Consider the following 27,067-nt stretch of genomic DNA (forward strand, 5'->3'; position numbering starts at 1 on the left):
CAACCGTGGACAAGGCATCCATCCACTGTTAAGTAAATCTCACCAACCAGGTGATCAGAACAGCAGGGTGGGCAGATAGCAAGACGTGAAAATACACATTAGTATGTTCAGCTTCACTACTCCCTGGATGGAAGCCCAAAGCTAGAGTGGTCCGTCCTCCAGTTAGAAGCAGCAAGTGTTATCTCTTAGAGGTGTAGACGTTCCATTCACACTCCAATCCTTGTCTTCTATTTTGCATGTATATTGCCATCTCACATCTTTGAAAACTCCCATCTAGACTCAAGTTCATAATCCTCCAGTGAATTTTGTACAGTGTCTTCAACAATGTCGGAGAAAGAGCTGCAGACCGTATTCATGTGACATGACCAAAAATTCGCCAGTTAAATTGTTTAATTTTAAGTCTGTTTAAGATGGTAAATTTGCATACAGAGCTCGCCATAAAACGCAACAAATTCATCATGCTTCTATATGGAGAGGTGGATGGATAAGTCGCCTTGGTGTCCAGCAGAGACTCGAAGTAGATTTCACTTTTTCAGTCAATGAATTAATATTGAGTCAACATCCACTTCCTTTAACATGTAGAAGAGTCTAATGTTTCGTTGAGAAAATGGCGTGACTCTGAATCTCTTTGTTTATGACCCAGCACTATGCTGAAATCTTTTCTTCTGCCTCCTCATTGATCGTAGAGCATAAGCAGGCTCCTCCCTTCCTCAGCCGCCAGGCTTCAGGCGTCATAAACAGAACCATGGAGCCGGAGTTGTCTTTGCTGTTGCCCCTCTTCAACTACTCTCCCACTTTCAAGTGCCTTCAAATTAAATTTTTAAACACCTTGTACTAGACTTCTGTGCTCCATCTGTTGGTTTACTAACTGTTTTTTTCTGTTGTTGTCTAAACAAGTGAAATGCCCACTTTGCATTTTATTCCATATAGAGTGATAGGTTTTTAAAGAGCACTGAGGCTTCTCTGGGTAATTAGTTTTAGACAGAGTTTCCAGACTGTGAGGGGAATCTGTGTTGTCAGCGTGCTGTTTAAATATAAAACCATCCTGTCTGTCTCTCTGGGAGCCAAGTCTTCTCCTCTGGATGCTGAAGGGGGAGGAGCTTCTCCGCCTCCTTCAGCTCCATCCCTCTCTCCCCACGCGTTGCTTCTTCAGTGTGGATCATCTCCGCTGACACCTGCATCACTGCGACCGACGGATGATGATGATGATGACGGACACTTGCATCTTCACTCTGCACGTCCTGACTCTCTGCTGCCTCATTCACGGTGGGTCTCTCTGTCTCTCTCACACGCTCACACTGAGGCTAGATGGATGTGTCGCCACCACACATCTAGAAAACTCAAACTTGTGTTTGGCCTGTAGAATACAGGAGGATGTAAAGTGATGATCTGCAGTGAACATGTGCTCACAGGTTTGACATGTTTTACCAGTCAGACATTCATATTTGAGGATAGCTGTAGCAGAAAAACAAGACCATAATGTTACTATAAAGACAGATGTGCAAGGACTTGTGTTTTGACTGTCTGGATGTGATTTGTCAGTTGAATGTTGGCATCAAAGTGATTAATTTACTCAGTGAATTATCATGATAAACATTTTACAGCAGTAATTCTTTGAAGGTGTTTCCAATGTTTATCCTTATCAATGACCAATTTTGACATATTTATTTTTTCAGTCAATCGTCATCATGGTCGGTTAAGTGTGATTGCTGTTACTGAGTATATAACATAAATGCAAGAGAGAGAGAGAGAGAGGCATTCAAGAGAGCACATACCTCCACTCATGTCGTGGCACATTTCACATTGTGATATACATATGTATACTGCCATGTGGAGCCAAAGTCATGTCCATCTATTTCTGCCACATGGGACCTGAGTTGAGAAAAAATACGAAATGGAGTCAATGGAGAGATGAAACTTAGGTTCTGATCAACCTTGAAATATGCTCTCACATATCACGTCTGTCAATTTGAAAGATACACTGTCTTACCAAAAGCATTTGCTCACTTGCCTTGACTCACATATGAACTGAAGTGCCATCCCATTCCCATTCCCCATAAGGTTCAATATGATGTGGGTCCACCTTTTGCAGCTGCTACAGCTTCAACTCTTCTGGGAAGGCTGTCCACAAGGTTGAGCAGTGTGTTTGTAGGGATTTTGGACCATTCTTCCAAAAGCACATTGGTGAGGTCTCACGCTGGAGGCCTGGCTCTCAGTGTCCGCTCTAATTCATCCCAAAGGTGTTCTGTCAGGTTCAGGTCAGGACGACTGGATTTCTTGGACAGGTGGCATCCCATGACAGTTCCACCCTGGTATTCACTGAGCTCCTGAGAGCGGCCCATTCTTTCACAAATGTTTGTTAAAACAGCCTGCAGGTCAAGGTACTGGGTTTGATACACCTGTGGCCACACCATGTGATCATATAGTGTACATTCTAAACGCTGTGAGAACACTGCTTTTCGACATGTTTCTTTATGTTTTGCGTGATATGTAGTAGCGAACTATGATGCTTGCGGCAGGCTCTCACTCGATAGTTGGTGGCGTGTGAGCCAGCATGTGGAACAAGCTCTACAGCGTCAAGTGTTGAACGATGTCAGCTAATGTTTGCTGTCTTTGATAGTTCAGTACCGGAGCAGTAGCACCGGAGCAATCGGATTCTGCTGTGAGGACGTACATGCGACATTTAATTTGTAGTCCAAATAATCATCAATTTTCACAAGCACCTTCACCTTCACCTTCACCTTCACCAGTCTCAGGTTCCATGGAGCGACAGAATGGGGCAGAGACTTAGGGGCTTTTCACACTGCAGGTTCTGTCTCGGGTGGCCTGAGTCCGATTCGCCCCCTGCTGTGCAGTCTCGCACCTCTGCGCCTCAGGCAGTGTCCTTTTTCTTCCTCCTAGCGGAAACAAGTTGCGTAATACGGAGCGTCTTGATTGATCCACGCTGCTCTCACACGTTGAACACAGTGAAAGAGACGATCAAGAAGGTTTTAACCAGTGAAGTTCAGATCCCGACGTCAGGAATGACTATGAATAGTCTAGTGATCTTCAGTAACTTGGGGAAAATTAGAGTCTTTCCTCTTTGCTGTGCCTATGCAAACAGCTGCACTGCAGCCACATCACAGCAGTGAAAACAGTTACTCTAGAGCACAGCATTATTCATTTAAGCAAATCTGTCTGTCAATAAAATCAGATGTTTATCAGCCTAATAAAGGCAAAAACTTGACTTATCAAGCATCCGCACATATCGCGAGTCCCGGACCGCTGCGCTGCGCGGCCCTCCTGTCCCCAAGCGCAATTTTCCTGCAGCTCCTGGCTGCACACCTCAGTTTTCTGGGAGTTTGAGAAGTTGTTTTTGAACAATGTTGTGTACCCAGACATCAGACCCTTTACTGCCTGGCATCTATCTTGTTTATTTGGAATTGTGCTATACACGTAGTTTCCAGCATCTAGCGCCGAGTCGCCTGAGGCACGAAGCTCACCACCTGCTGAGAGTTTCCTGAGAAAGTGCAGGTCTCCAGCAGGGATCAAGTCCGCGGCCAAAACTCACGCGGCCAAGACTCACTTGTGTTCACATCTTGGACTTCTCAGCCAAGAGAATCAGACAGGAGGTGGCAGTAGCAAAAAGGAGCTGCTACCACACGTACACGCACGAAGAAGAGCAGTGAGGCTAATAATGAATGAGAAAGGCAAAGGCAAAAGGCAAAATGTTTGTAGAACCAGATCTAAATGCTGACAACATTAAATTACCTCTAAGTTTGTGCATTTCTAACCAATACTGAAAGTTTCATTGAAACATGTTCTAGAATTATACTGTTTACAACTAAGAAATATCGCACCTGTTAAAATAGATAAGTGCACAATTGAAAAACAGGATTTGAATTCCTCCCAAGACCCCAAACCCCTTTAGTGTTAAGTTCGTCTCCAGACCAAACAAAAGAAACGCATGCAAAAAATATAGATAAGCAAATCAAAATGGAAAACAGATTTTTTTTTTTTATCACTGATGAAACATTTATAATTTGCTCACTAACCAATCGCATCGTAAATCGCAAAATGGTTTTCCTGCACAGGTTCACTGCAGGGTGTCCATCAGCGGCGCCTCTACCAGGACCTGATGAAGAACTACAACCCTCTGGAGCGACCAGTCAACAACGACTCTGACAGTCTCACCGTTCACTTCAGCTTCAGCCTGATGCAGATCATGGATGTGGTGAGTACATGAGATGAGAAATATTATCACCATATTCTGTTGTATGTCTTTTTTGTTTTTTATTATTCTTATTTAGGTATAATTTGGATTACTCTTGTTCCATGAACTTCAATGTCATAAATTTCATTGTCCTCAGTTGAAGCTGGTGCCAGCACCTTCACTTTCACCCTGAGTTTCACTCCAACCCTTTGGGGGATATAAGAAATATCTATGTTCAGTATTCCATCATATAAAATAATAGTCCTCCTCACAGCTGTTTGCACTGTGAATTTTAATCTTTTGTGACTCCGGCTGCTTCTTTGGTGTTTGCTGACGTCTGTAGTTGCCGTTCATCAAGCGCTCCTTGATAAATCCGACCTCCCACAGCAAAATGACTTTCCTGCTTCATTTCTCAGCATGATAACATCGTTTCCATCACAGGAGCGATAAATTAACCTCTTCACGTATTGACTCTGTGGAAGTCTCGCAGTTGAAGGTGATTCATGGCCGCTGAAATCCTGTCATTGGGGCTCAAAGAAGTCTTAAACACGTATGCGAGCGCTGTGGGGACCGCTTTACCTCACTGCTCTGATGCTAAGCAGTTCTTGGAAGTAATCTGTTTCACTCACTTGACCTTTCCGTGGCGGTTTTCCTGGCCAATAATGGAAGTAATGCGCTGTGTTTTTAGATAATACCTGGCTGATGGCCTGAGCTCAAGGTTGTTCATCAATTGAAGCAGCTGCTTTGTTTGGAAGATGCTCCCCTCCACTCCTGCCTCTTGTTTACATCCTCTGTCTTTTAATTCCTCATGCACGCTCGGCTAACAGGGAATACATTAACCCTCTGGACATTCATCAAACTGACTTGCTTCATATTCATCGGGGTCGGTCTGGAATGCCGCCAGCAGCACGATGAATTTATAACGCACAAAAGATTTCCAGTCGGGTCAAGACATGACGCTGGTGTTTTTTTGTTTGCAGGATGAAAAGAATCAGGTTCTGACCACCAACATCTGGCTGCAGCTGGTGAGTGTGAGAGAAACGTCTTCATACTAAAAGAGAGAAACACTTCAGTCTTGAGTAGTGCCTTCAGATGTGTAAAGCTGCCTTTTTGTATCTGTGACCTTAGGTGAACAGAAAAAAAACAAGTGAAGAGCAACATACTGTAGTTAAGTTGACAATGGCATTGTTATTCATCATCATCGCTATTACAACTGTTATGTGCTCCAGGACACATCAGAGCTAATGTCAGTGATAAGACCAGTGGTAAGAACCATGCTCTTTGAACCCTGGGGTGCCAGTTATGTTTTGACTTTTTTTTCTTTTCTCCTCAATAGAGGTTGTGCTGTTTATTTGACAGTATGCCACTTGGTGGAGGCTAAGCACTTGTTTTTCTGCTTAACTCTTCATTCATATTTTAAAACTGTAGTATAAACACTCAATTTTCATTTGTTTGTTTGTAAACAGCTCCAGAATCAGTGACCATTTTTGGCATAGTGGTCAGTCTTTTCAATACTTTCTCACTGCAGCCAGTTTGTGATGCCATTTTTTGTGGAAATGTTCTTTCACTTCTGACCTTTTTGTGGAGACCCTAGCCTTTTGACTTGCGAGAACAGGGACTCGGTCACTTTTGCATTTCCCCACCTAAGAGATTTTGTTTGGGTTGGTCGAGTTCTTCTTCATGATGGTCCAGGTCTGTGTTTAAATATATCTATCCTAGTGAGGCCCAATTACGTGGGGAAAACATCTCCTTGTGGGGACCTTTTACCCTGGAGCGGCTGCTGGACCCCACAAGGTTCAGCCTCAATTTGAGGATGAAGACTTCAAAACAACAAAGTCATTAAGTTTCGTTCAGAGACCTGGTTAAGGTTAGTTTTAGGGTGAAAGAAGGAAAGCATTATGGCAATAAGCGGTGCCCACAATGATGGTGCGACAAACCTGTGTGTCTGTGCATGTGTGTACACTTGGTTTTGCTATATTGTAGTTGTTTTTCTTGGACACACTCCTCCTAGTGAGGACATTTATCTTAGTTAGGACGGTGCTTAGTTTGGCCACTCTTAAGCAGTTTAACCTTGAATTTGTGGATAAAGTCTTCTTAATAACAAGGTTATTATAATTTGTTTTGTGTTTGTGTGTAAGAGTCCAGGTTAAGTTTAACTATTTGTTTCGGATGGTTAGGTTCAGGGTGAGAGGCTGAGGAAAGTAATGCATCTCCATCATGTCCTAACAGGCGTATACTGTAGATACAAACTAGTGTGTTTATGTGTGTGTGTGAGAGCACCACTTGAACTCCAGCAACATGATGTCATCACCATGGAATGGAAGTCAATATGTTAAACAAGCATTTCAACATTTTAAATGTTCCCCCGTCTCAGACTGAACTGCAGTCTGTGACTCTGGGGAATAGATCTCTGCTGCAGTAAGGGACGTTGGAATCCTTCACTGTCTCCTCAAGACGATGTGACCCAAATGAGATTTGTCTGGTTCCATAAATATTTCTGTCTCTGCGATTAACACCGGCTCCTCCAATTTTGCTTCAATTCAACCCGGGATTAAAGTTCGAAAGTCATGAAGCCAGTGGAAAACATTTCCACAGTCGCAATTTAATTGGTTTTGAACTGGAGCTCTGTCCTGTTTTTCAAAGCTTGATGTGTCATTTTCGATCTCCAGCGTACACTTGGAAGCGTCTGTCTCTCCCAAGCTTCCCATTTCCTCCTGCGGCTGAACAGAGCGGCGGGACAATAAATGATGGGCTTAAGTGCTCGCTGGTAATTGGCTCGGCCCTCGGTGACTGTGCATTGAAAGCCCTCACCTTCTGTTTGGATTAGTGTCAATGATCTGTTTGGCTTCAAGTACTGCACTGAAGATGTGACATCTTGAAATGAAAAATGAACCAAGTCAAACGACTGGGTCTTGGTTCCATCATTTGAATGTGTGGAACTGAACCAGTTTGTCATTTCAGATCAGGTCACGTGATTTGTCTCAGATGAAGCAAGTTCTTTAGACAGAAAAAAAAAAAACATCACCTTCATCGTGAGAGCTTTTATCTTTGCAGTTCCATTTGGTCTTGTGAAGCTTTTGAAGCGTCATACTCGAGAGGGAAACTCATCTCCTCACATCAAACCTGCATGACTGATTTCCAATTTTTGCTGGGAACAGAGAAGCTTTTTAGTATTTAACCAAATTCAAATATACCATAACACCAACTAGAAATGCCTACATTTTATCTACTTCTATCATTGATGTTTTCTATCTGATAACTCAGTGAAGAAAGATGTTTTGTCTGTGTGTGTGCAGTACTGGAAAGACTACTACTTACAGTGGAACACGACGGAGTATCCTGGTGTGTCACATGTTCGGTTCCCAGACAGTCAGATCTGGAGACCTGACATCCTTCTGTACAACAGGTACGACACACACACACACACACACACACATACACACACACACACACACACACACACGTCTTCCTATCTTAGTGAGGACTGTCATTTTGCAAAAATGTCCTCACTCTACACTAGTTCTCACAAAGATAGAAGTAAAAGAACATAACACAACACACACGTTTGTTGCCCCATTTTTGTGGGGCCCTCTCAAGGACATAATGCTTTCCCTTGCTCTCTTCTTTAAGTTAACCAGCAAAAACAAATGGTTAAAACAGATCAAGGCAAAGTGCGGCCACGGGGACAAATGCGGCCCTTTGACTAAATTTATATGGCCCTCCTGGAGTAAACCTATAAAACTGACAATGTTGTTGTCGCTGACATTTTTGTCTTGTGCATTGTTTTTTGTTCATTCTGAACTATTTATGCGAGTATTTCTTGTCTCTAAAAATACATCAGAATTGAAAGTAGATTTTGATATATTTATTTCATAATCACACATGATGTGATTTGTGAGGTGTTTTGTTAAGAACCGGTCCCCACAAGTAAGGAACCCACAGTCACACACATTATGACCCATGCGAACAATCTCCCCTCAAGATATGATGTTGACCTCTGTCATTAGAGAGAGACTCAGAGTAGAGCACTCCGTCAGCAGCTTATTCATAAATAATTCATTTCAATGAAAGCACAATTATAATAGTGTTTTTTTGTTGTTGTCAGCTTCAGTGTTCCGTCTGCTGCAGCGAGAGAGTTCAATAATCTCATTCATACTTTCTTTCCCCCTTTGGTAGCAGCCTGGGGTCTCTGCGCTGCTGCGGGTTTGTTTTGGTTTGTTCCCCTTTAAATGTGCAGCGAACACCCGTCCTCAGACTCACGCTGCTCTCAGTGAGAGGCTGATGGGAGTCTCGGCTCATTAAGTCTGATCTTGGCGGGGGGGCGTCGCCAATATTGACCCGGCTGCTTTAATTATGTGGGGTGCTGACGGGGGTTGGGGGGAGCGGAGTGGGCCTAATCATAATTACGGAGCTGCAGAAAAGTTTGACTCCAGTTTAGGTTTCTTATTATAAAACTTCCGGGTCTTATGCAAAACCGTCTGCATTTTATTAAGAGAGAGCCTCCACATTTTCTGCATTACACTTGCAAATCCTGACTCTTTTTTTCCGCAAGTGTTACATTGTGGACTCTTCACTTTCTCCTCTGCTGCATCCTCAAACTGTTCAAAGAGCTGGTTTGCACTGCAGGGCTCAACACAGTCCAGTGTGACTCCTGCTGGCTTTGGTCTGGTGTTTTTGGGCACGCCAGTGCATGTAAAATGTAGCGGAATCAAAACTGTCTGTGCTTTCAATAAAGCTCCGGGAAGCTTCAATTGAACTATTTATTTTATCCAGCTTCCTACAGCACAAGCTGGTACATCGATTTTTAGTAAAGCCAATCCTTTTACTGTAAATGCGTTTGAGGTTCCAACTGGCTGACAATGATGATAGTTGAGGGAATGTCTCTGCACTTCCACTGTGTGTATATATATATATATATATATATATATATATATATATATATATATATATATAGAGAGAGAGAGAGAGAGAGAGAGAGTATAGTAGTATAGTAGTATAGTAGTATACCACCTAGTATAGTAGGTGGTCAAATATGTTAACTGGACATTAAAAAACAAAAAAAAGAAGAAGACCCCTCTCAAAAAAATCTTACTTTGCCATAACATTGTTCCAGTGCAGAAATGTAATGACATAATAATTTCTGAACCAAACATTATTGATTTATTTATATACTGTATGGTTCAATCACCCCAACAGTTTATTTATTTTAATTATTTATTCATTTATTTCCTGGCCATGTGTGTGTGAATAGCTCTCAAGTGTGACTGGTACAGATCAGACTGGACTACAAGAATAAAATTTGAAATAAATAAATAAATAAACAGAAAAAACTATCAGACAGAAGGAAGAACCGAGGGCATCAATGGGCGAACTAAACTGACTCACAGTTCATTTGACAATGACGAACTACAGGATCGGGAAGCAAACACAAAGAGAAATCAGAGCAGTAATTATTAAAAATAAATAAACAAATCCGAGCCAAGCTTCCAACAGGGGAGCAAAGAGGATTTGAACTCAGCTGCAGGTGTGCGCATAGCTGGAGTCAAGTGGGGAAAACATGCAGATATTTACTGGATAGATCTGTAACATTTTTTTCAGTTCATCATTCCATTGAGATTATAAAAGTAGTCCAACCTTTTGAACCGATAAAATGTTTGAAATCATGAACTGGCATTTCTCTCTCTGCAGTGCAGATGAGCGGTTTGATGCTTCGTTCCACACCAACATCCTGGTCAACTCTAGTGGCCACTGTCAGTATCTTCCCCCAGGTGAGGCATTCAAGGACATTTTCAATCATTCCACTGAAGGACCTTAAATGTCACATGTGTTACTGCAGACATTTCATGTCTGGATTTTATGAGCCACGAAACGTGAATACCAGTGGGCCCCAACCTCCTCCCATTTAAGCCTTTAATGTCTACTCATTCATGGGCATCACATTTCATCTCTCCATGACACTTGGAAAAACTTAAGTTTTAACTAGGATCTAAGCCACATTATGGGACACTGATTGATCTTGTTGAGCTTGGCATCCATGGCATCAATTTCAATAATAATAATATTAATAATAATAATAACTAAAAGTGGGGATCAGTCTGAGATAAACAGGGCGAGTGAAGCTTGGACTAGTTCAGCCATGTTGCAAACACACTGAGCATCACAGATGGCCTGAAAGTAAAGGTCAGAGAAAAACAACTTCAGTCATAAAAGGCACACCAGCAGAAAATTGCATTTCAGTAGAGCAGTGGATCACATTAAAATTCGAGTGGACACGACATAACACAATTAAAAAAACAAAAGGCACATGGACTTTACATACTGTGGGTGGCACAGTTTCTTGTCACGGCCTCTTCTCACCCTGATGAAAGGGTGGTCAGTGAAAACAAGAGGCGGGGTCATGAGGTTGTTAGATCGAAAGGAAAAGGTCAGGAGGTGAATTGCGGTGATTTGCAGCATTTAGCTCATGAATCAGCGAAAACCTTGACTTATGCGTGCCTTTATTTACCGGTTCATTTGTATCCGTGTACTTATGATAAATTGTGGTCTAATGCATCGATGAAATGACGTATATAATTGTATCTATATTTGTATTATATAAAGATGTACTACTTACATTATTTGAAATTATTTTGAAATTCCTAATTTGTATATATATATTTTATTTTTTTTTTGCTCTGTATAACAATTTGTTTTTATTTTATTTATTTATTTTTTATTTACTTTTTACCAAAGTGTGATGCCAAATTTATGGTAGCATTTCAATTGTCTTAAATTGTATTACTGCTCTAGAAACATAGGAGAAGAGGGCTTCACAACATATTTGATCAAATAAAAGAAAAGGGAAATAGAAGTTTATTGTTGTTTGAACTAATGCATGGAAGTGAAGGCCATTGAGTGCGTATAAGTCATCATTTTATATTCATAAAACCTCATATAACATTGCATTGCCTTCTGAATTTGGCTGAATCCCTTCTTTTTTTGCATTAACTCATCCACGAAATGCCTAAAAAAGACTTTCAAATAAAATCTTTTGTGTCATCACTGGGGAGGCCAATCAGCTGATCAGAAATCAATAAGCTGTAAAACTGGTTACAGCTCTATTACCACTGACAGCTGACATTGATCTGTATCACGCTTCGATCCCAGTGAAGTGAAACACACAAGATTCATGTGAGGAAGAGAAAGCTGACGGCCGAGAAAGAAAGAAGTTTGAAGAGCTGTGGATGTTTAAATAATCGTATTCTCTTACAGCTGTGATCCTTCTCAGTGTCCCGAAATATTCAATAACTGCCCTGGTTTCTCCAGCACATTCATTCATTCATCTCATTTTTAACTGTTTATCCCATCGCCAGCTCCAGATATGTCTTTTAAACGCTCTTGAAATGGATGATACTTCAACCCCTCAGGGATATTCAAGAGCACATGCTACATCGACGTGAGGTGGTTCCCCTTCGACGTGCAGCGCTGTGACCTGAAGTTCGGCTCGTGGACCTACGGCGGCTGGTCCCTGGACCTGCAGATGATTCAGGCTGACATCACGGGATACATCGCCAATGGAGAGTGGGACCTTGTGGGTGAGACCACCTTGGAGTACTCCCCCTCTAGAGCACAAAAAAAAAACATTTGTTTCATTTCATGTAGCCCTGCCATGCTCACTCTGCGGGGTCTTCAAATGAACCTTCTGCTTAGTGGCAGATGAAACAGAGGATGGATCTGAGAAGACTCCAGGGGAATGGAATCACTGAGAAGTTAATTGAAAATCTGTGCAGCATGTTTCTCCTCCATCACCTATGAGGATTAAAACTAATGTTGCGAAAAACAGCTACATCGTCTCAACTGACATCACCGACTCCGACTGACACAAACCGAGATCCAATCTGCCGGTCCGGATCTGCTTCTCTGCTCTTACGGCACTGCTTAAAAACACTGACGTATAAAGGAAACAATTCAGTGGAGTGAAACGCTGTTGAACCTGCAGCGAAAACAACTTCACTTATGAATAAATATCGACATGTTGCCGTGGAGGTTACAACTGCCACCATTAATCTTTGATTTATAGTCACTTAGAGCACATTTTCTGCTGCTGAATTTCATTAGGTGATAAAATAATTGTCAGCCACAATGGTCTAGTTTATGCTTCATTCCACACTGTGGTTCAATTATCGTTCAACTGTGATGTGAAGCTAAAAAATATAATATATATATTGAATCATCTCACTAAAGTTGTAGTGCTAAATTCAGGACAACGCTAAACTTATCTTTTTCTTGTTCCTTTGTCATATTTCGCCATTGCTGATCTGGGGTTGCGACTTGACCTTAACCCTTGTAGGGTGGTCATATTTTTGTTTCAGAGCCTCTTTTAGTTGGTGTGGTGGCTCTCCTGGAATTTTGAGATTTGTCCTTTACCAGATCACATTTACAATTTCCTATGCTACACCATTTTTGTAGTAATAATACGAATAATAATAGTAATGCATTTGAGGATGAAAAAAAAACTTTGATAAAAGATCAAAGGACACAAGGTTGAAAGGAAAACAAGAGTTAACCTATCTGGATCATTCTGTTTAAGAAAGGGGACCGGAGGGTGTGTTCCAACTATAGGGGGATCACACTCCTCAGCCTCCCTGGAAAGGTCTATTCCAGGGTACTAGAGAGGAGACTTCGGCCAATAGTCGAACCTCAGATCCAGGAGGAACAGTGTGGTTTTCGTCCCGGTCGTGGAACACTGGACCAGCTCTATACCCTCCACCGGGTGCTCGAGGGTTCATGGGAGTTCGCCCAACCAGTCCACATGTGCTTTGTGGATTTGGAGAAGGCGTTCGACCGTGTCCCTCGCGATGTCCTGTGGGGGGTGCTCCGGGAATATGGGGTGCGGGACCCTCTGCTAGGGGCTGTCCGCTCCTTGTATGACCGGAGCAGGAGCATGGTTCGCATTGCCGGCAGGAAATCAGACCTGTTCCCGGTGCATGTTGGTCTCCGCCAGGGCTGCCCTTTGTCACCGGTTCTGTTCATCACTTTTATGGACAGAATTTCTAGGCGTAGCCAGGGGGCGGAGGGGATCCGGTTCGGGAACCACAGAATTTCATCTCTGCTATTTGCGGACGATGTTGTTCTGCTGGCCTCATCGGACCGGGACCTTCAGCATGCGCTGGGTCGGTTTGCAGCCGAGTGTGAAGCGGCCGGGATGAGGATCAGCACCTCCAAGTCTGAGGCCATGGTTCTCGACCGGAACACGGTGGTTTGCTCTCTCCAGGTTGGTGGAGAGTTCTTGCCTCAAGTGGCGGAGTTTAAGTATCTCGGGGTCTTGTTCTCGAGTGAGGGAAAAAGGGAGCGTGAGATTGATAGACGGGTTGGTGCAGCGGCGGCAGTGATGCGGTCGCTGTATCGGACCGTCGTGGTGAAGAGAGAGCTGAGTCACAAGACGAAGCTCTCGATTTACCGATCGATCTACGTTCCCACCCTCACCTATGGTCACGAGCTTTGGGTCATGACCGAAAGGATGAGATCGCGGATACAAGCGGCTGAGATGAGTTTCCTCCGCAGGGTGGCTGGGCGCACCCTTAGAGATAGGGTGAGGAGTTTGGTCATCCGGGAGGAGCTCGGGGTGGAGCCGCTGCTCCTCCACATCGAGAGGAACCAGCTGAGGTGGCTCGGGCATCTGATCCGGATGCCCCCTGGACGCCTCCCTGGGGAGGTGTTCCGGGCATGTCCTACCGGGAGGAGACCCCGGGGAAGACCCAGGACTCGCTGGAGAGATTATGTCTCCGGTCTGGCCTGGGAACGCCTCGGGATCCCCCGGGAGGAGCTGGAGGAGGTTTGTGCGGACCGGGAAGTTTGGGCTTCCTTGCTCCGAATTCTGCCTCCGCGACCCGACCCCGGATAAGCGGCAGAAGAAGGTGAAGGTGAAGGTGAAGGATCATGCTTCCTTGCCGCATCTGCTGTACCTTCTTCATGTTATTACACCTGGTGTCTCGATCCCTGACATCTTCTCCTGTCCATGCCGCCTGAGTCAGGACCCTTCCCCTCTGATACACCTTCCTTGTCACTTCCAATTTCAACATTGGTACCATCATCTCTGAAGCTTCTTTACTCTGCCTCCAGTCTGGGTCATGGCGGGTCTCAGTCTTAAAATTGATAGAGGATCACTCTGATCAAATATTAATAATGCACTGCAGGATACTGATAACATGAAAAAACACTCCCACTTTTTTTGCTTATCCAGATCCTGTTGGCAAACTCTCAAACAACCTGTTCCACAAATGAAGGATGCAAATATGTCCTCAGACCAGAATGGAATTACCATCTGTTCCTGGATCAGTCCTGTGCTCTCCTTTGCTCTCTCCTGTCAAGGGCCTGACAGAATTAATTCAATGTTTAGGCTTCTGCTTCTTTTTTAAATGTCCTTTGGATGGAAACGAATTGATTTCAATTATACCATACATTTTGTACGTTTGTATTTGTGACTATACTTTTCTTTTTGCTCATTGCCACCCATATTGAAACCAATATTATCGCCCCCTTTTTTTAATCTATGTTATTAAATACCTTATTTAGCATGGATCTTGAATTCATATTAGCTCAGTGTGACAGCAGGTGGCAGTAACGTTCTGGAACTCACTCAAGTGTGTAGTGTGAGAAGGAAACTTGCTGGAGCTCACACTGCAGTTGTTTCTCAGCAGAGAGTGTCCTTTCTTAGATTGGTGGACTATCGATGCAGTGAAGCCAAAACTGTGCTGCTATGATGTGGTCTGTAGCTGTTCTTAGCCCAGCAGACACATTTTGGGTGAGTTGGAGGCAAAACAGAGATGGCTTTCCAGTGAATGTGTTTTTTCATTTTTAACTGAAGGAGGCAGGTCTGCCTTTGTTTGTTTTTATTTATTTATTTTTGTGGCAATGAAATGAAAGGGCCAAGAAGGATAAAGAGATTTGGTGCTAGTTTGTGACTGTGTTCTGTCTGGGAACAATCCATCAAAACTGTAAACAGCAGTGCGGCTTTGTGCGTTAGATTTGACTGTATTAGATAACATTTAGATAGTCACTTTTGGACACATATGGATGGGACCCTTCTTTCTTTCTCCTTGCTCAGAGGTTCCTGGGCGAAGGAGCGAGCGTTTCTATGACTGTTGCAAGGAGCCATATCCAGATGTGACCTTCACCGTGGTGATGCGGCGGCGCACCCTCTACTACGGCCTGAACCTGCTCATTCCCTGTGTTCTCATCTCCACCTTGGCTCTGCTAGTGTTTCTGCTGCCTGCTGATTCAGGAGAAAAGATCTCTCTTGGTGAGTGTTGCTCAAATAAAGCCAAAGTACTGGTGACCTCAGTCGTGGCGCAATGATGTCTTTGACTTATTGCAATGTAGCATATTGCAATGGCTTGAAGTTGAATCTTCTGAGTGTGAAGAAAAGAGGATCAGGAGCACCAATTTATGAGGTCAGCTTTTCTGTGTTGAGGGATGGAAAACTAAGGTGTCGTAGATAAATTTGGATGACTTTGGGCCTTTGTGACCTGCATAAACAAAACGTGCTTCAAGATATCTGATGTTCCATGTGAGGGTCCTGTTATGGTTATCCCACCCATTGTATGTTTCTCTATTCGCCAGGACTAGTCAGGAAGAGCAAAGCTTACTGCAAGTTGCTGGAGAACAGAGTGTCTGGGTGTCTTCAAAACACAGTGGACTAGCTTCTGAAGATGAGATAAATGTTTGATGGTTGTGTCATCCCGAATGAAATTCATCCATGTGTTAAAAAAAAAAGCCTCATTTGGGCTGCAAGAGTTGGGAGACTCCCTTGACATGTGGCTGGTCCATTGGAGCGCAGTCTAGGACACACTCCTTCAGACATTTTAGAGTCATGAGTTAACCAAAAGGTGTCTCATAAGTCAGCCTTTCAGGATTGTTTGAGAGGTGAGTAGTGACTGTAGGGGTTGAACTTTTTTCCCTGAAAATATTGTGTATTTTTTGTTTTGTTTTTCTTTTTTCTTTTTCATTCTGAGATGTTAAATGTCCACAATGATGTCGACGGCATTATTTGTGACTATCAAATGTGAGACGAATGAGGAGGCCGAGCCCAAAGCCGAAACCGAGACCAAACTGAAAAACGAATAGTTTATTCCGACAAATGTATTTCAGTTCTTGATTTCTTATGAATAAAATACAACAGTTTCTTTCACATTCAGAAATAAATGTTTGTGTCTGTATGACTGACGGACTTATGCTTTTGTGTATCCTGTTTGGTCTCTGTGTGACCCGCCTTTATTGGTCTTGGTCTCGACTTGGTCTTGGACTGTGATCCTCGGGTCAGGTGGTATCGAGCACAACACAACTGGGTGACGCTTCTGGCATAGCGACTTCTACAGCACACACAAGAAAGCGTTGAGTCACAGCTTAGCAGAGAGCAATAGATCAGCCACTGCAACACTATTCCACAACAGATGCCAAACCTAAAGCATTCCAGCCATCAGCTGGCCTCCATCTGTCGTCCTCGGCACCTCCCCAAGGGCAATCTACAGACTCCAGCTCTGAGCTGGCCAGCTCCTCTCTCGCCTCAGCACCAAGTTCTTTCTCATCTTTCCTGCCCCTCGCCCTGAAGCCTGCATCAGTTAAGTGTTCACAGCTGCATCCATTTTTAGAGAGATATCCAAAACCCTTTTGGCTAGCAACAGGAGGATGAAGATCTGGCTTCCTGTCTTGACTGTGCTCAAGCAGACATGCCCACTTCGCTGACTTCTTCTTTATAGAAGTGAACAGCAGGCTCCTTTGAAAGCCTGGAGTCGGAGCTGGCTGATAAAGGAGGAAGAAGGTGCTGGAGCTTGTGACCTTGCTTAAGGTTGGCTGATTGGTGTGAAGTCAGAACAACTCTGATGTGTGCCACATGCATGTATACCGTTTAAAGTGTGTGCGCAGCTTGGTTTGTATGAGCGTGTTTAATGATGAGCATCCCATTATCTTCTTTTGTATTTTGAAACGAGTCTCTTGATGATAGTATTGATCCGGTCATTTCAAGGGGGCAGTAAACGCGTGCGAGGCTTTTGACTTCTGTCATCGTCTCTTTCACCGCCTGGCTTCCTTTTAACAAAGTGGATTGTGACAATCTTCTGTGCGCAGGAATCACTGTGCTGCTTTCTCTGACCGTGTTCATGTTGCTGGTCGCTGAAATCATGCCGGCAACTTCAGACTCTGTTCCTCTGATCGGTAAGAAAAGCAGACTCTTGTTATAGTCGCTTTGGATTTAAAAAAATGAAATTATAAAAATCTTTCCTTTCCAGCTCAGTACTTTGCCACCACCATGGTTATTGTCGGCCTTTCCGTCATCGCCACCGTCCTGGTGCTTCAGTATCACCACCACGACCCCGATGGAGGAAACATGCCGAGATGGGTCAGCTTTGTTCGTCTATTTCACATCACCCATTACATTTCAATCACAGCTGACAGTCACATGTCAATTCCATACCAAACTGAAAGTGATGATAGATAGAACATCATGTTTCTGCCCAGCTTTTAAAAGGGGCGCTCCACAAACGGACTGTTTGTTCCGACCTCAGTTGAAGTTAGTAGGTTGTTAGCATTGTTGTGACAACGCTGTTCATTGATGGATAATTTTTGCATTATTAAATGGAACAATGTGTCCTCCTTGGTGCCAATCACAACACATATGTTGTCAGACCAGGAAGTAGAACTGACATTCTGTAGGATTCTACTTGATATTTAGAGGAAGATCATGGTAAAATGTATGCATTTTAAAAATACATGCTGATGAAATCTATGCCGGACGCGTCTGTCTCTGCCATAGAAAGATCAGTGTTACACTCGGCTTAAAAACGCTTTTCAAACTAGTTTTGAAAACGGGCTCCGGTATTGAGACCGACTCATGAAACAATGCAATGTTCTGAACTTGAATCATGAACTCCCCACATCTTTTATTCACATTAAAGCGCTCAAAATGCGCTGTTTTCACCTGCGTGCCCGAAGTTCCGACACCACAGCTGGTCTCAAGTCCAGACCTCCAGGAGATCAGCTCTGTTGCCGGAGCTGCGGATACACAGGCAAAAACAGCGCATTTTGAGCACTTTAAAGGTAAATAAAAAGCCTCCGATTTCATTTGATTTCAGCCTGTATAAGTCCATGTATTAGCCGCGCTGTTCTATAAGCCCCAGGGTTCAGACTGTGAGAAAAAGGTAGCGGCTTATAATCCAGAAATTATGGTGAATATTTCAAAATGTAGATAGTTTTGTGCAGTTTTGAGTGTTTAATAGTATTTGTATGAGACACTTATTGTGAGTCAGCAGAATCTGTCCTCTTTAAGATAATTATTGGTTAGCTATGGAATATTTGCATTTGTTTACTGCAGGTAGATAGAAGTATTAATGGGAAATGGGAAATTACAGAATTAAGTTGAATAAATACTTGTTCTTCTGGGTCATGTGAGAAGGCAGAAGAACGGTGGGTGGTCCTGATCAGCTCCAAGAGCCTCCGTGTAATTCACCATCATTACAAAGACCAAGGTTTAGAGATGTCTTATGACATCATGTCCACACTGATCACATGGCCAAGGCTGACAAGATGAAAACACAAATATTGTCCAGCTTTTTTCATCTATAAGGAGTGACCTCGACTGCAAAAAAAAAAAGCGGTCTTGGCTCTTTCAATGACATGGTTCGCTGCTCTACTGCGCTCAAAGACTGAAGGACAAACAAACAACTCCCTTTAGATCTATTCCTTGGCAAAAACAATATTCGACGACATCTCTGTCTACGAGTGGTCTGCATGTAGCGGGGAATATCGGTACTCATATCACTGGAGCGGAGGAAGTCTGTCACCCATTTAGTGTCGTGACATATTGATGTGTCAGTGTGAAAGATACTGTATGGTGCAATTGATGTCCTAAATTGAAAGCCTCAAAATGGATGTGCCAGAGTACATTTACTGAGCTGACCTTGCCACTTTGATGGTGTGATGAGTTATATGCTTGACCAGCTGACACTTGAGCAACCCAGAGGTCAGCCTTGAAATACCCAGACTCGACCACAATCACTCCATTGTGTCATGAGGTTGGAAGCAGACCAACAGCATTGTGAAAATGATTCTTTAGCTGCAGCTTCTGGCCTTGACAGACCAATAATAATAACAGAGATCACAGCAACTATAGTTTTGTTCTCTCATTCTCTTAAAGGAAACACATCTGGTTCAGTTGAAGAGTCATTGGTTGCCGCACAAATCAGTGTCCCAATAATATTGTTTATATATATATATATATATATATATATATATATATATTTTTTTTTTTTTTTTTTTTTAATATATATCTATTTTCTAATTATATATATATATTTTTCAAATCGCTTTATTCAGTTTAAAATGGGCAGTTTTGTTTTATCTTTTACTTCACAACAGTACTTTGTTAAGGGACCAAAGGTGGTTTCTAAGCATGGAATCAGCTTCTATATCTGATACTGCTAAAACCCCTCCTCCAACTCAACCCCTGCTTCTTCGTCGCCACCTTCACTGTGCTGAACCTCCTGCAACATTCATCAGTTCAGACAGTTCACAAATTAAACCGCATCCTTAGAGTCTCAAGGTCGCATGCTGACCTTGAGGTCTTCACTGAGATCCTTCTTCATCCCGTGTCCATCAGGAGAATTGAAAGAGGCTCGCCGGCAAATGCATCCATAAGTCCCTGGAAATGTCACTGTCTTTTATTGTGAAACCTGTTAATGGAGGGTGTTGCGACTCCGATGAACGGAGGATCTGACAAGCATCTCCCTTCCTTCACAGATCCGTGTTGTTTTGTTAAACTGGTGTGCTTGGTTCTTGAGAATGCGGCGCCCTGGTGAGGCAAAGATTCGACTAGCATGCCACAACGCCGCCAAACAGCGCCGTGGAAGTCTGTCCAGTCTCGAGCTCAGCGTCAGCCAGAGCTCTCTGAGGCACCACACTTCAGTGGGCAATGGCAACCTGCTTTACGTGGGGTTCCGTGGACTCGAAAGCCTTCAGTATGCTGCTCCCACTGACCCGGAGGTCCTCTGCTCTCGACTTATGGGCTGCAACGGGGAGAATGTACTGAGGCCAGGAGGGGGTGTGTCCGGGCGAGGGGAGGGAGGAGCCTCCATAGCCTCTTGCTCAACACTAGAAGTGGAAGTTAACCAAATCTTGGAGGAGGTAAGATACATTGCCAGGCGATTCCGAGACCAGGATGATGAAGAGACACTTTGCAGCCAGTGGAAGTTCGCCGCTGCGGTCATCGATCGCCTCTGTCTTGTAGCGTTTTCACTTTTCACCATTCTTTGCACCATCGGCATCCTCATGTCTGCGCCAAACTTTGTCGAAGCCATTTCCAAAGACTTCTTCAGCTGAGAGACGTTGACAACTAGGACCAACAGCCATGAGGCATTTGGCGGTTCCCATCTCCATTGACCTCATTCTGCACTGTTCTGTAAAAATGTGTACATTAAAAAAAAAAAAAAAAAAAAAGACTTTTCATAGGATGAAGTTTATATTCCTGGACAGATAATATGTGGTGTCTTGCCTGTGAAAGGTGTGTGTCTGTGCATGTGTGTTCATTCAGGGAGCGAGGCAAACAAACACAGACACCAATTTATTTTACACTTTTTTATGCTATAGAGGTTTACAAATCATGAGAAGCTGCGTGTGCTGGTCAAGTCAAGTGATGTAAAAGTTGTTTTTTTTTTACAAATTTACAATTGATTCCTAAAAGCTTCTATTAACAAGCCTTCATTCAGAGCTGCATTCACTCCTAATGTCTTTATTCAGAGTGTTTTGTGTTAAAAACACTTTTGTTAGCGAGGACATTGATCCAAAGTCTCTCAGATTCCCTTGTAGGATGAAGCGTGGGCTGGCACAGGTGCAACATCAAGAGCCAAGAGACAACACTCCATCACCTCAGGAGGCGCGATTGTCAGTGACTGAGCTCAAGATCGGTTCTATTGTTGATTCTCTGAACACATGCAAGCAGAAGATGCAGTGTTCAATTGAGTTGTTGGATGACTGTATGTTCACTAATGTTGAGAAATATTTTCAATAATAAAAAATACTGTCACTGTGGTACCAAGGAGGGTTTTAGTGTGACAGTCAATGATCTGTCCCCTCACATTAAGCTTCTTTTCTAACCTGCTTGTGTTGAAAAGAGGATGTGAAGAGAACTTGTGTCATTAACTGTGGAACTAATTGTTCCAGGCAGCAGAGGATTAACGTCTAATTCTTCCATTTCTCCTGGTGATTAATGTTTATTTCTCACTTCATTATTCCAATCCTCCATCGAGTGAACTATATTTCATTCATTCATCAATCTTGTTCGTGTTGAGAGGGACCATCAAGCGGTGTAATTCGCCCTCGCGGGAAAAACAAATAAGATCTCTGCCTTAAATGACCACATTTCACTGGCAGCTATTTACATCTGTTTTTTTTTTCAAGTTAACACACTCAACATGAGACTCAGATTTTAAGCTCAAATAAATAATTTGTAGTCATATTTTTTTGTGAATATTTCCAAACCAATCAGGAGAAAAAAAGAAATACTGTTACAAGTGACTGAATAGTCAATGAAATGTCAAATGGGTGCTACGTCACCTTAGATATTTTTTCAAACCCTAGTTTATTGTACGCTGTTTCCTGCTAGATTCCTCACAAGAGAAATGGACTTTAACTTGCATTTCCTCTTTTTATGCCCTGTTTTTGTGTTATTTTTTTCATTGTTTGTTGGTATTTCAGGGATTATCTTTATCAAGCACACAAAAGCAAACGTAACTCCCCGGGCAAAGAGGGTTATTTATTCCTGGACAACAGAAAATCGACAGAGATACAGACACAAAGTCAAAGCTCCTGAAGGGCAGCAGATGTTCGGGGAGTGAAAGCAACAAAATTCTGATTGGCTTTGAGTGTTTCTGTCAATATTCTGAGTGAATGAGGGTGAGCCTCAATATTGTTCTCAGGGGAAGCTCATTCCCTGTCCTGTTTTTTCTTTTTTTTTTTCTATGAATCTGAGTTGGCCGATGAAACTCGGCAGAACCGGTTGCCAGAACTGGCAGCAACTCCTGCACCTCAGACAGCAGGCATAACTAACCCTTATTTGAAGAAAAAAAAGAAACTGTTTACTGCTGAGACAGATGGAGCTGAATCATGTGTGTCTGTAGAGAAACTTGTGAAAATATGTGTTGATTATTTCTGCAGGGATTCACCAGCTGCTGTCCCTGCATGCGGAAACAATGGCAAACTGGAAAAGTCCAGGCCTCCGCTAAGTCTCATTTGCATCCACACTGTGGATTTGTATTCATTTGTTTTTTAACAGTGAAACAGTGAGTGTCCTACCTGTATTTCATTGGCACATTTTATGTTAAATATTGCTATGAGTACAATGAACTCAAGCAAGCAAAGTTCCTAAAAGACGTGCCGGCGAACAAGAGCCAATCTGCAGATTATGGATGAGAAAAGCTTCAAAAGGATGCTGAATCCACATTTTGTCAACATAGTCTCATGAAAGATTCGATTTGTTTATGTTGTGTTTCATGACTCCAAGACGTTTTCTGCCAGCTTTTCTGGAGCTGGTCCGTTTGTGTTCGTTTGTAAGTCCGAATGAACCGACAGAACATCAGAGAAGTCTGATGACTTCCAAGTTACAATGTTTGAAACCAACTCTGTCTGAACCAACATGTTAACAGAGTGAGCGACGTTGCTGATCTGCTTTGACAGAAGACTTTATGTGATGGGAAAAGCACAACAACAGGGGTAAGAGGTGCGTTTGAGAACAATATGTAGGACTCACGTAGGACAGTATGGTGTGTAGTGGGGAGCTTTTGAAAGTAAAAAAAAAAATGAGCAGACTAATCCAGAGTCAAGATGGTAGTTCCAATCGTCGTGTGCGTGTGACCGTATTCATTTTGCGTCTTATTTATCTTCCGAGCTTGCAATGGCGTGAATACATGCGTCAATGAACTCGCTTCATTTTATCAACAACATGAGGGTACTGACCTCTAGTGGACAGTATAATAACATCATGCAACTATTGTGGAAAGGGAGGATGATTTGCCAGTTGGATAGTATGAACGATAAATATCAGTCTTTTTGTTTCAGGGTCTGGGGTGGCTGCAGCATGAGCGAGATTTAAAAAAAACTGTGTATATATATATATATATATATATATATATATATATATATATATATATATATATATATATATATATATATATATATATATATATATATATATATTTTATTTTTTTTTTTTCATTTTTTTTTTTTTTAGAGACCACGATTCTGTAACATGGTAAATCTGTAATGTTAAATCAGTATTTGGTTATAATTCAGTATTACTGCTTTACTTTTGATGTTTTGCTGGTGACCACAGGGAAGATCCAGGGCCTGGTTTGAAAGACTGCTCCTCCACTTGGGCCTGGCATTACAATATCCTAAGTTCATTCCAAGAACCCGGGGAGGATATGAAATTAAATATGGAACCCGACAAAGCACGTAGGAAGATAATCATTCAGTCTGAATGTGTCTGGCCAATTTCAGAACCCTTTGGGAGGAGGTGAAGTCGGAGTGGTGGCAAGCCGGCGGTTGTGCTTCATGCAGCCTTCGACAGGTCTGTGTGTCATTGATGCAGGTCACTATCCTGATTCAAACTGACCTTTTGGAAAAAAGAAACACTGAAGTCAACCTCTCTTTCTTGTTCATTTTGTCCGATCACTATTTTTATACTCTGCTTAGACGTAAAAAGAATCTGATATTACTCTATTGCTGTTACATAGTCTGAACACCAAGCGAAGAGGGCATGCTTGGGTCAATTCACACATTCCCTTAGAGCACTGTTGCAAAGAAAAAGAGAAATATAGTCTGACTTTTGAGTCCATTTTGCATGTTTACATTTATTCAAAATATGTTCCAAAGTGGGAGATGTGGTGACTCCAAGTGAACAGGAGTCGCCACCTTTACAATTGGCTGGTTCTGCTCACTGAATTAGGGATTTATTTTGAAGGTTTGGCGTCATGTAAAATGTTCATCCCCCTCACACAGTGATGTTAATGCAATACTAACCCTACACAGAAACTGCAGCATGGCCTGACCCTCCATGTCTCATTGCATTATGGGTTTTGTGAGGGAAGGTTTAGAGTTCAGTGTCCAAGGTTAAATGTCCCTCAAGAGGCACAATGGAGAAACTATTCATCACCATGGAGGCCAATCGTTACTTGCAAAGCAGTAATGATTAAGCTCTTTAAATAATTTAGCGGGTGTCTGCGCATAATTAAAAAAAACTGGCTTTGTAAATATATCCATACATTTAATACTTCCTCCTTAGTATGTTTGGATTTAAGGGCTTCAGATGATCCCTTAGGGCTTTAGAACACAGTAGAATACTCAGAATTAAGTGACCTCCGACATTGATTTCAACGTGAAACTTTTCCTTCAGCTGTTGTTAAACTCAGACTTTTGACTCGACAGAATCGACTCCAGCTCAGGTGACACTTAACCGCTGTGTCGGATGTCACCTGTTGTCACCTGCTGCCTCCTCAGAGCTCACCTGTCCACCTGCAGACGCCGTGATGGGCAGCGGAGCCTCAGCCAGCGAAGGATCCCGGCCAGAGCTCCCGGACTCCAGAGAAACGGAGAGATGCCAACCTTCTCCTCCACTTCAGCCACCCTCCCGTTCCTCCGGTGGGTTACCTGCTCGGCCTGACACCCCTGCTCCAACCGCCTCAGCAGCGCGACCCATCTCACCCACGGGCCGCAGTGACGACACCCTGCAGGTGAGCACACCACTGTGGGATAGTCATGTGTAGAATATGACGCTGCTGTTTCCAGGCGGATGATGAGTCAGCAAAACCTGGGAGTCACATAACTGACGTAGAGTCACTGAAGAGTGAAGAGGTTCACAAACCTCAAACTGAAGACGAAACCGTCGTCAACCCCTTTGTGACTGTGAGAGGATTCAGTTTTTATTTTACATTTTTTTGCATTATATACTGGCAATAGCAATATATGGTGCTGAAATTATGAATATACTCAAATTATAAATAAATAAAATTGCCTTTAATGAGTGTTTTCTTTGTTACATTAAGGAAACAATTGCTGAAGGTGAAGAGGTTTCTCTGGAGTTTGAAAGTTTCCTCCATGACAATGGCACTCTGTACAGCTGCTTCAACCATCACGGAAACAGAGTTTATGTGGACGAGTATCAGGTGAGACAGAATTCTATTTTTGTAACCTGTTAATACTTTGTAGCGAAATAATTGTATTATTATCATTATTTTTTCTGTTCTGATGTCACACTGTACACAAATAAAGGAGCAGGAAGTAAGCCATAGTGAACTAGAAAAAATGCCTGACACAAGTTAAACTTGAAAATACTGTTACAAAATTAAACATATTGGCTTTATTTTGACCAATAGAATGTCTATATGCAGCATTACACATATATACACATATATATTACACATATATATATATATATATATATATATATATATATATATATATATATATATATATATATATATATATTATCATCCATCTCACAATGTTAACTCATGAGAATTGCAAATACTCATGACAAATGACCAAAGATTTATAGTTTTGTTTTCTCTGTGTAATTGTATCCAGTTTTTTCAGTATTTTGTGTTGTGTTGCAGAAGCTGCAGCCATTTCCTAAAGATTGGTTCAGTCAGGGACGTTTCATCAACGTCAATAATGAGGTAAATCTGATGACATCTACTCAAAAATTATGATTATTTCCTCCTTCAGACCTTCGATTTCACAATGTTGCATTCGCTGGCTACATTCCATTTGTTTGTTTGGTGACCTGAAGATAACTTTCAGTATTACAGAACTATAATGTTTCTCTCTAAGAGCGCTGGTCAGACTCAGACACACACCAACAACCAGCAGGCGGTCAGAGAAGACGACCGCACTGGCAGCGTCTACATTCAGGGGAAAGGAAATGTCATGACCTACATGTTTGAAGTAAGCAAGGATTTAAAAAAAACTGGATATGGAAATGGATAAATGTCATAAGGGCTCTTATTTATTGCCGCAGGAGAGAGGGAACATCTGCCGGTTCTGGGATCCTCATGCAGGCATCTGGCTGCTGCTGCCGCTTCAGTGGGAGATGAACATTGAATTTGTCCAGAGCAGAGTCCAGCGAGTCATGGTGTGGAAGTTTGCTCTTTGTTTTCCGAATAATGAGTGGGAATTTTGTTTGTGGCGCTAACTAAAGAAAGAAGTAATCCAACCACAAAAAGCACAAATAAGTCAAGGTGTTATCTTCAATATACAGAAATCAGTGTTTAGGCTGTAATTTATTTATTTATCTTTTATTTGAGGTATTTTATTTAAATAATTGATGAATAATTGATAATAATGTGTCATACATGTCAAGTGTAAATTTTATTTCATTAAAAAAAAAGCATGATTTCAACATTTTAAACAGCAGTCATAACTTAGGCCTTCATTAAAATGAAATGTAAAATAAAATTAATTTAAAAAAGTTTTTTTTCTTACCAGTTATAAAGAAAATCACTATGACCTATTTTTGTATTCTAGTCGGTTCTGCCAGCACTAGTGGACCAGAAGGAGATAACGGCTGCACTCAGACAGTGCAGTTATGACCCAGAAGAGGTCATCTCTGCCTACCTCACCATGTTTGGGGAGGTTCTCCTGCAGGCACCACCAGGGGTGGATCAGAGCTACGGTGACCTTGACTCCTTCAGGTGACCTCAGCTATTAAAACCGATGTGTGTGTGTTGTCTAATCTGGGCAGTATTTGTGATGTATAATAATAAAAAAAAAACACATAAAATCATCCGGCCTTAACGTGATGAACCAAACTCTGACCCACCAGGGCACTTCTCGAGAGGGACAGAGTCATAG

At 42.4% G+C, this 27,067-nt stretch overlaps 1 protein-coding gene across 1 annotated transcript; it reads left to right on the forward strand.

Annotated features, from left to right (window-relative positions):
• The first annotated feature begins 1,160 nt into the window (after nucleotides 1-1,160).
• LOC128770740 (neuronal acetylcholine receptor subunit alpha-7) lies at nucleotides 1,161-21,226 on the forward strand. The gene is made up of 10 exons (XM_053885562.1): nucleotides 1,161-1,266; nucleotides 4,074-4,213; nucleotides 5,173-5,217; nucleotides 7,489-7,598; nucleotides 9,881-9,960; nucleotides 11,599-11,766; nucleotides 15,279-15,473; nucleotides 17,297-17,383; nucleotides 17,458-17,567; nucleotides 19,964-21,226. The coding sequence occupies exons 1-10, from the start codon at nucleotides 1,197-1,199 to the stop codon at nucleotides 20,540-20,542; spliced, it is 1,584 nt and encodes a 527-aa protein (XP_053741537.1). The 5' UTR covers nucleotides 1,161-1,196; the 3' UTR covers nucleotides 20,543-21,226.
• Nucleotides 21,227-27,067: the final 5,841 nt, after the last annotated feature.

Source organism: Synchiropus splendidus, chromosome 14, assembly GCF_027744825.2.
Source record: "Synchiropus splendidus isolate RoL2022-P1 chromosome 14, RoL_Sspl_1.0, whole genome shotgun sequence".
NCBI lineage: Eukaryota > Metazoa > Chordata > Actinopteri > Syngnathiformes > Callionymidae > Synchiropus > Synchiropus splendidus.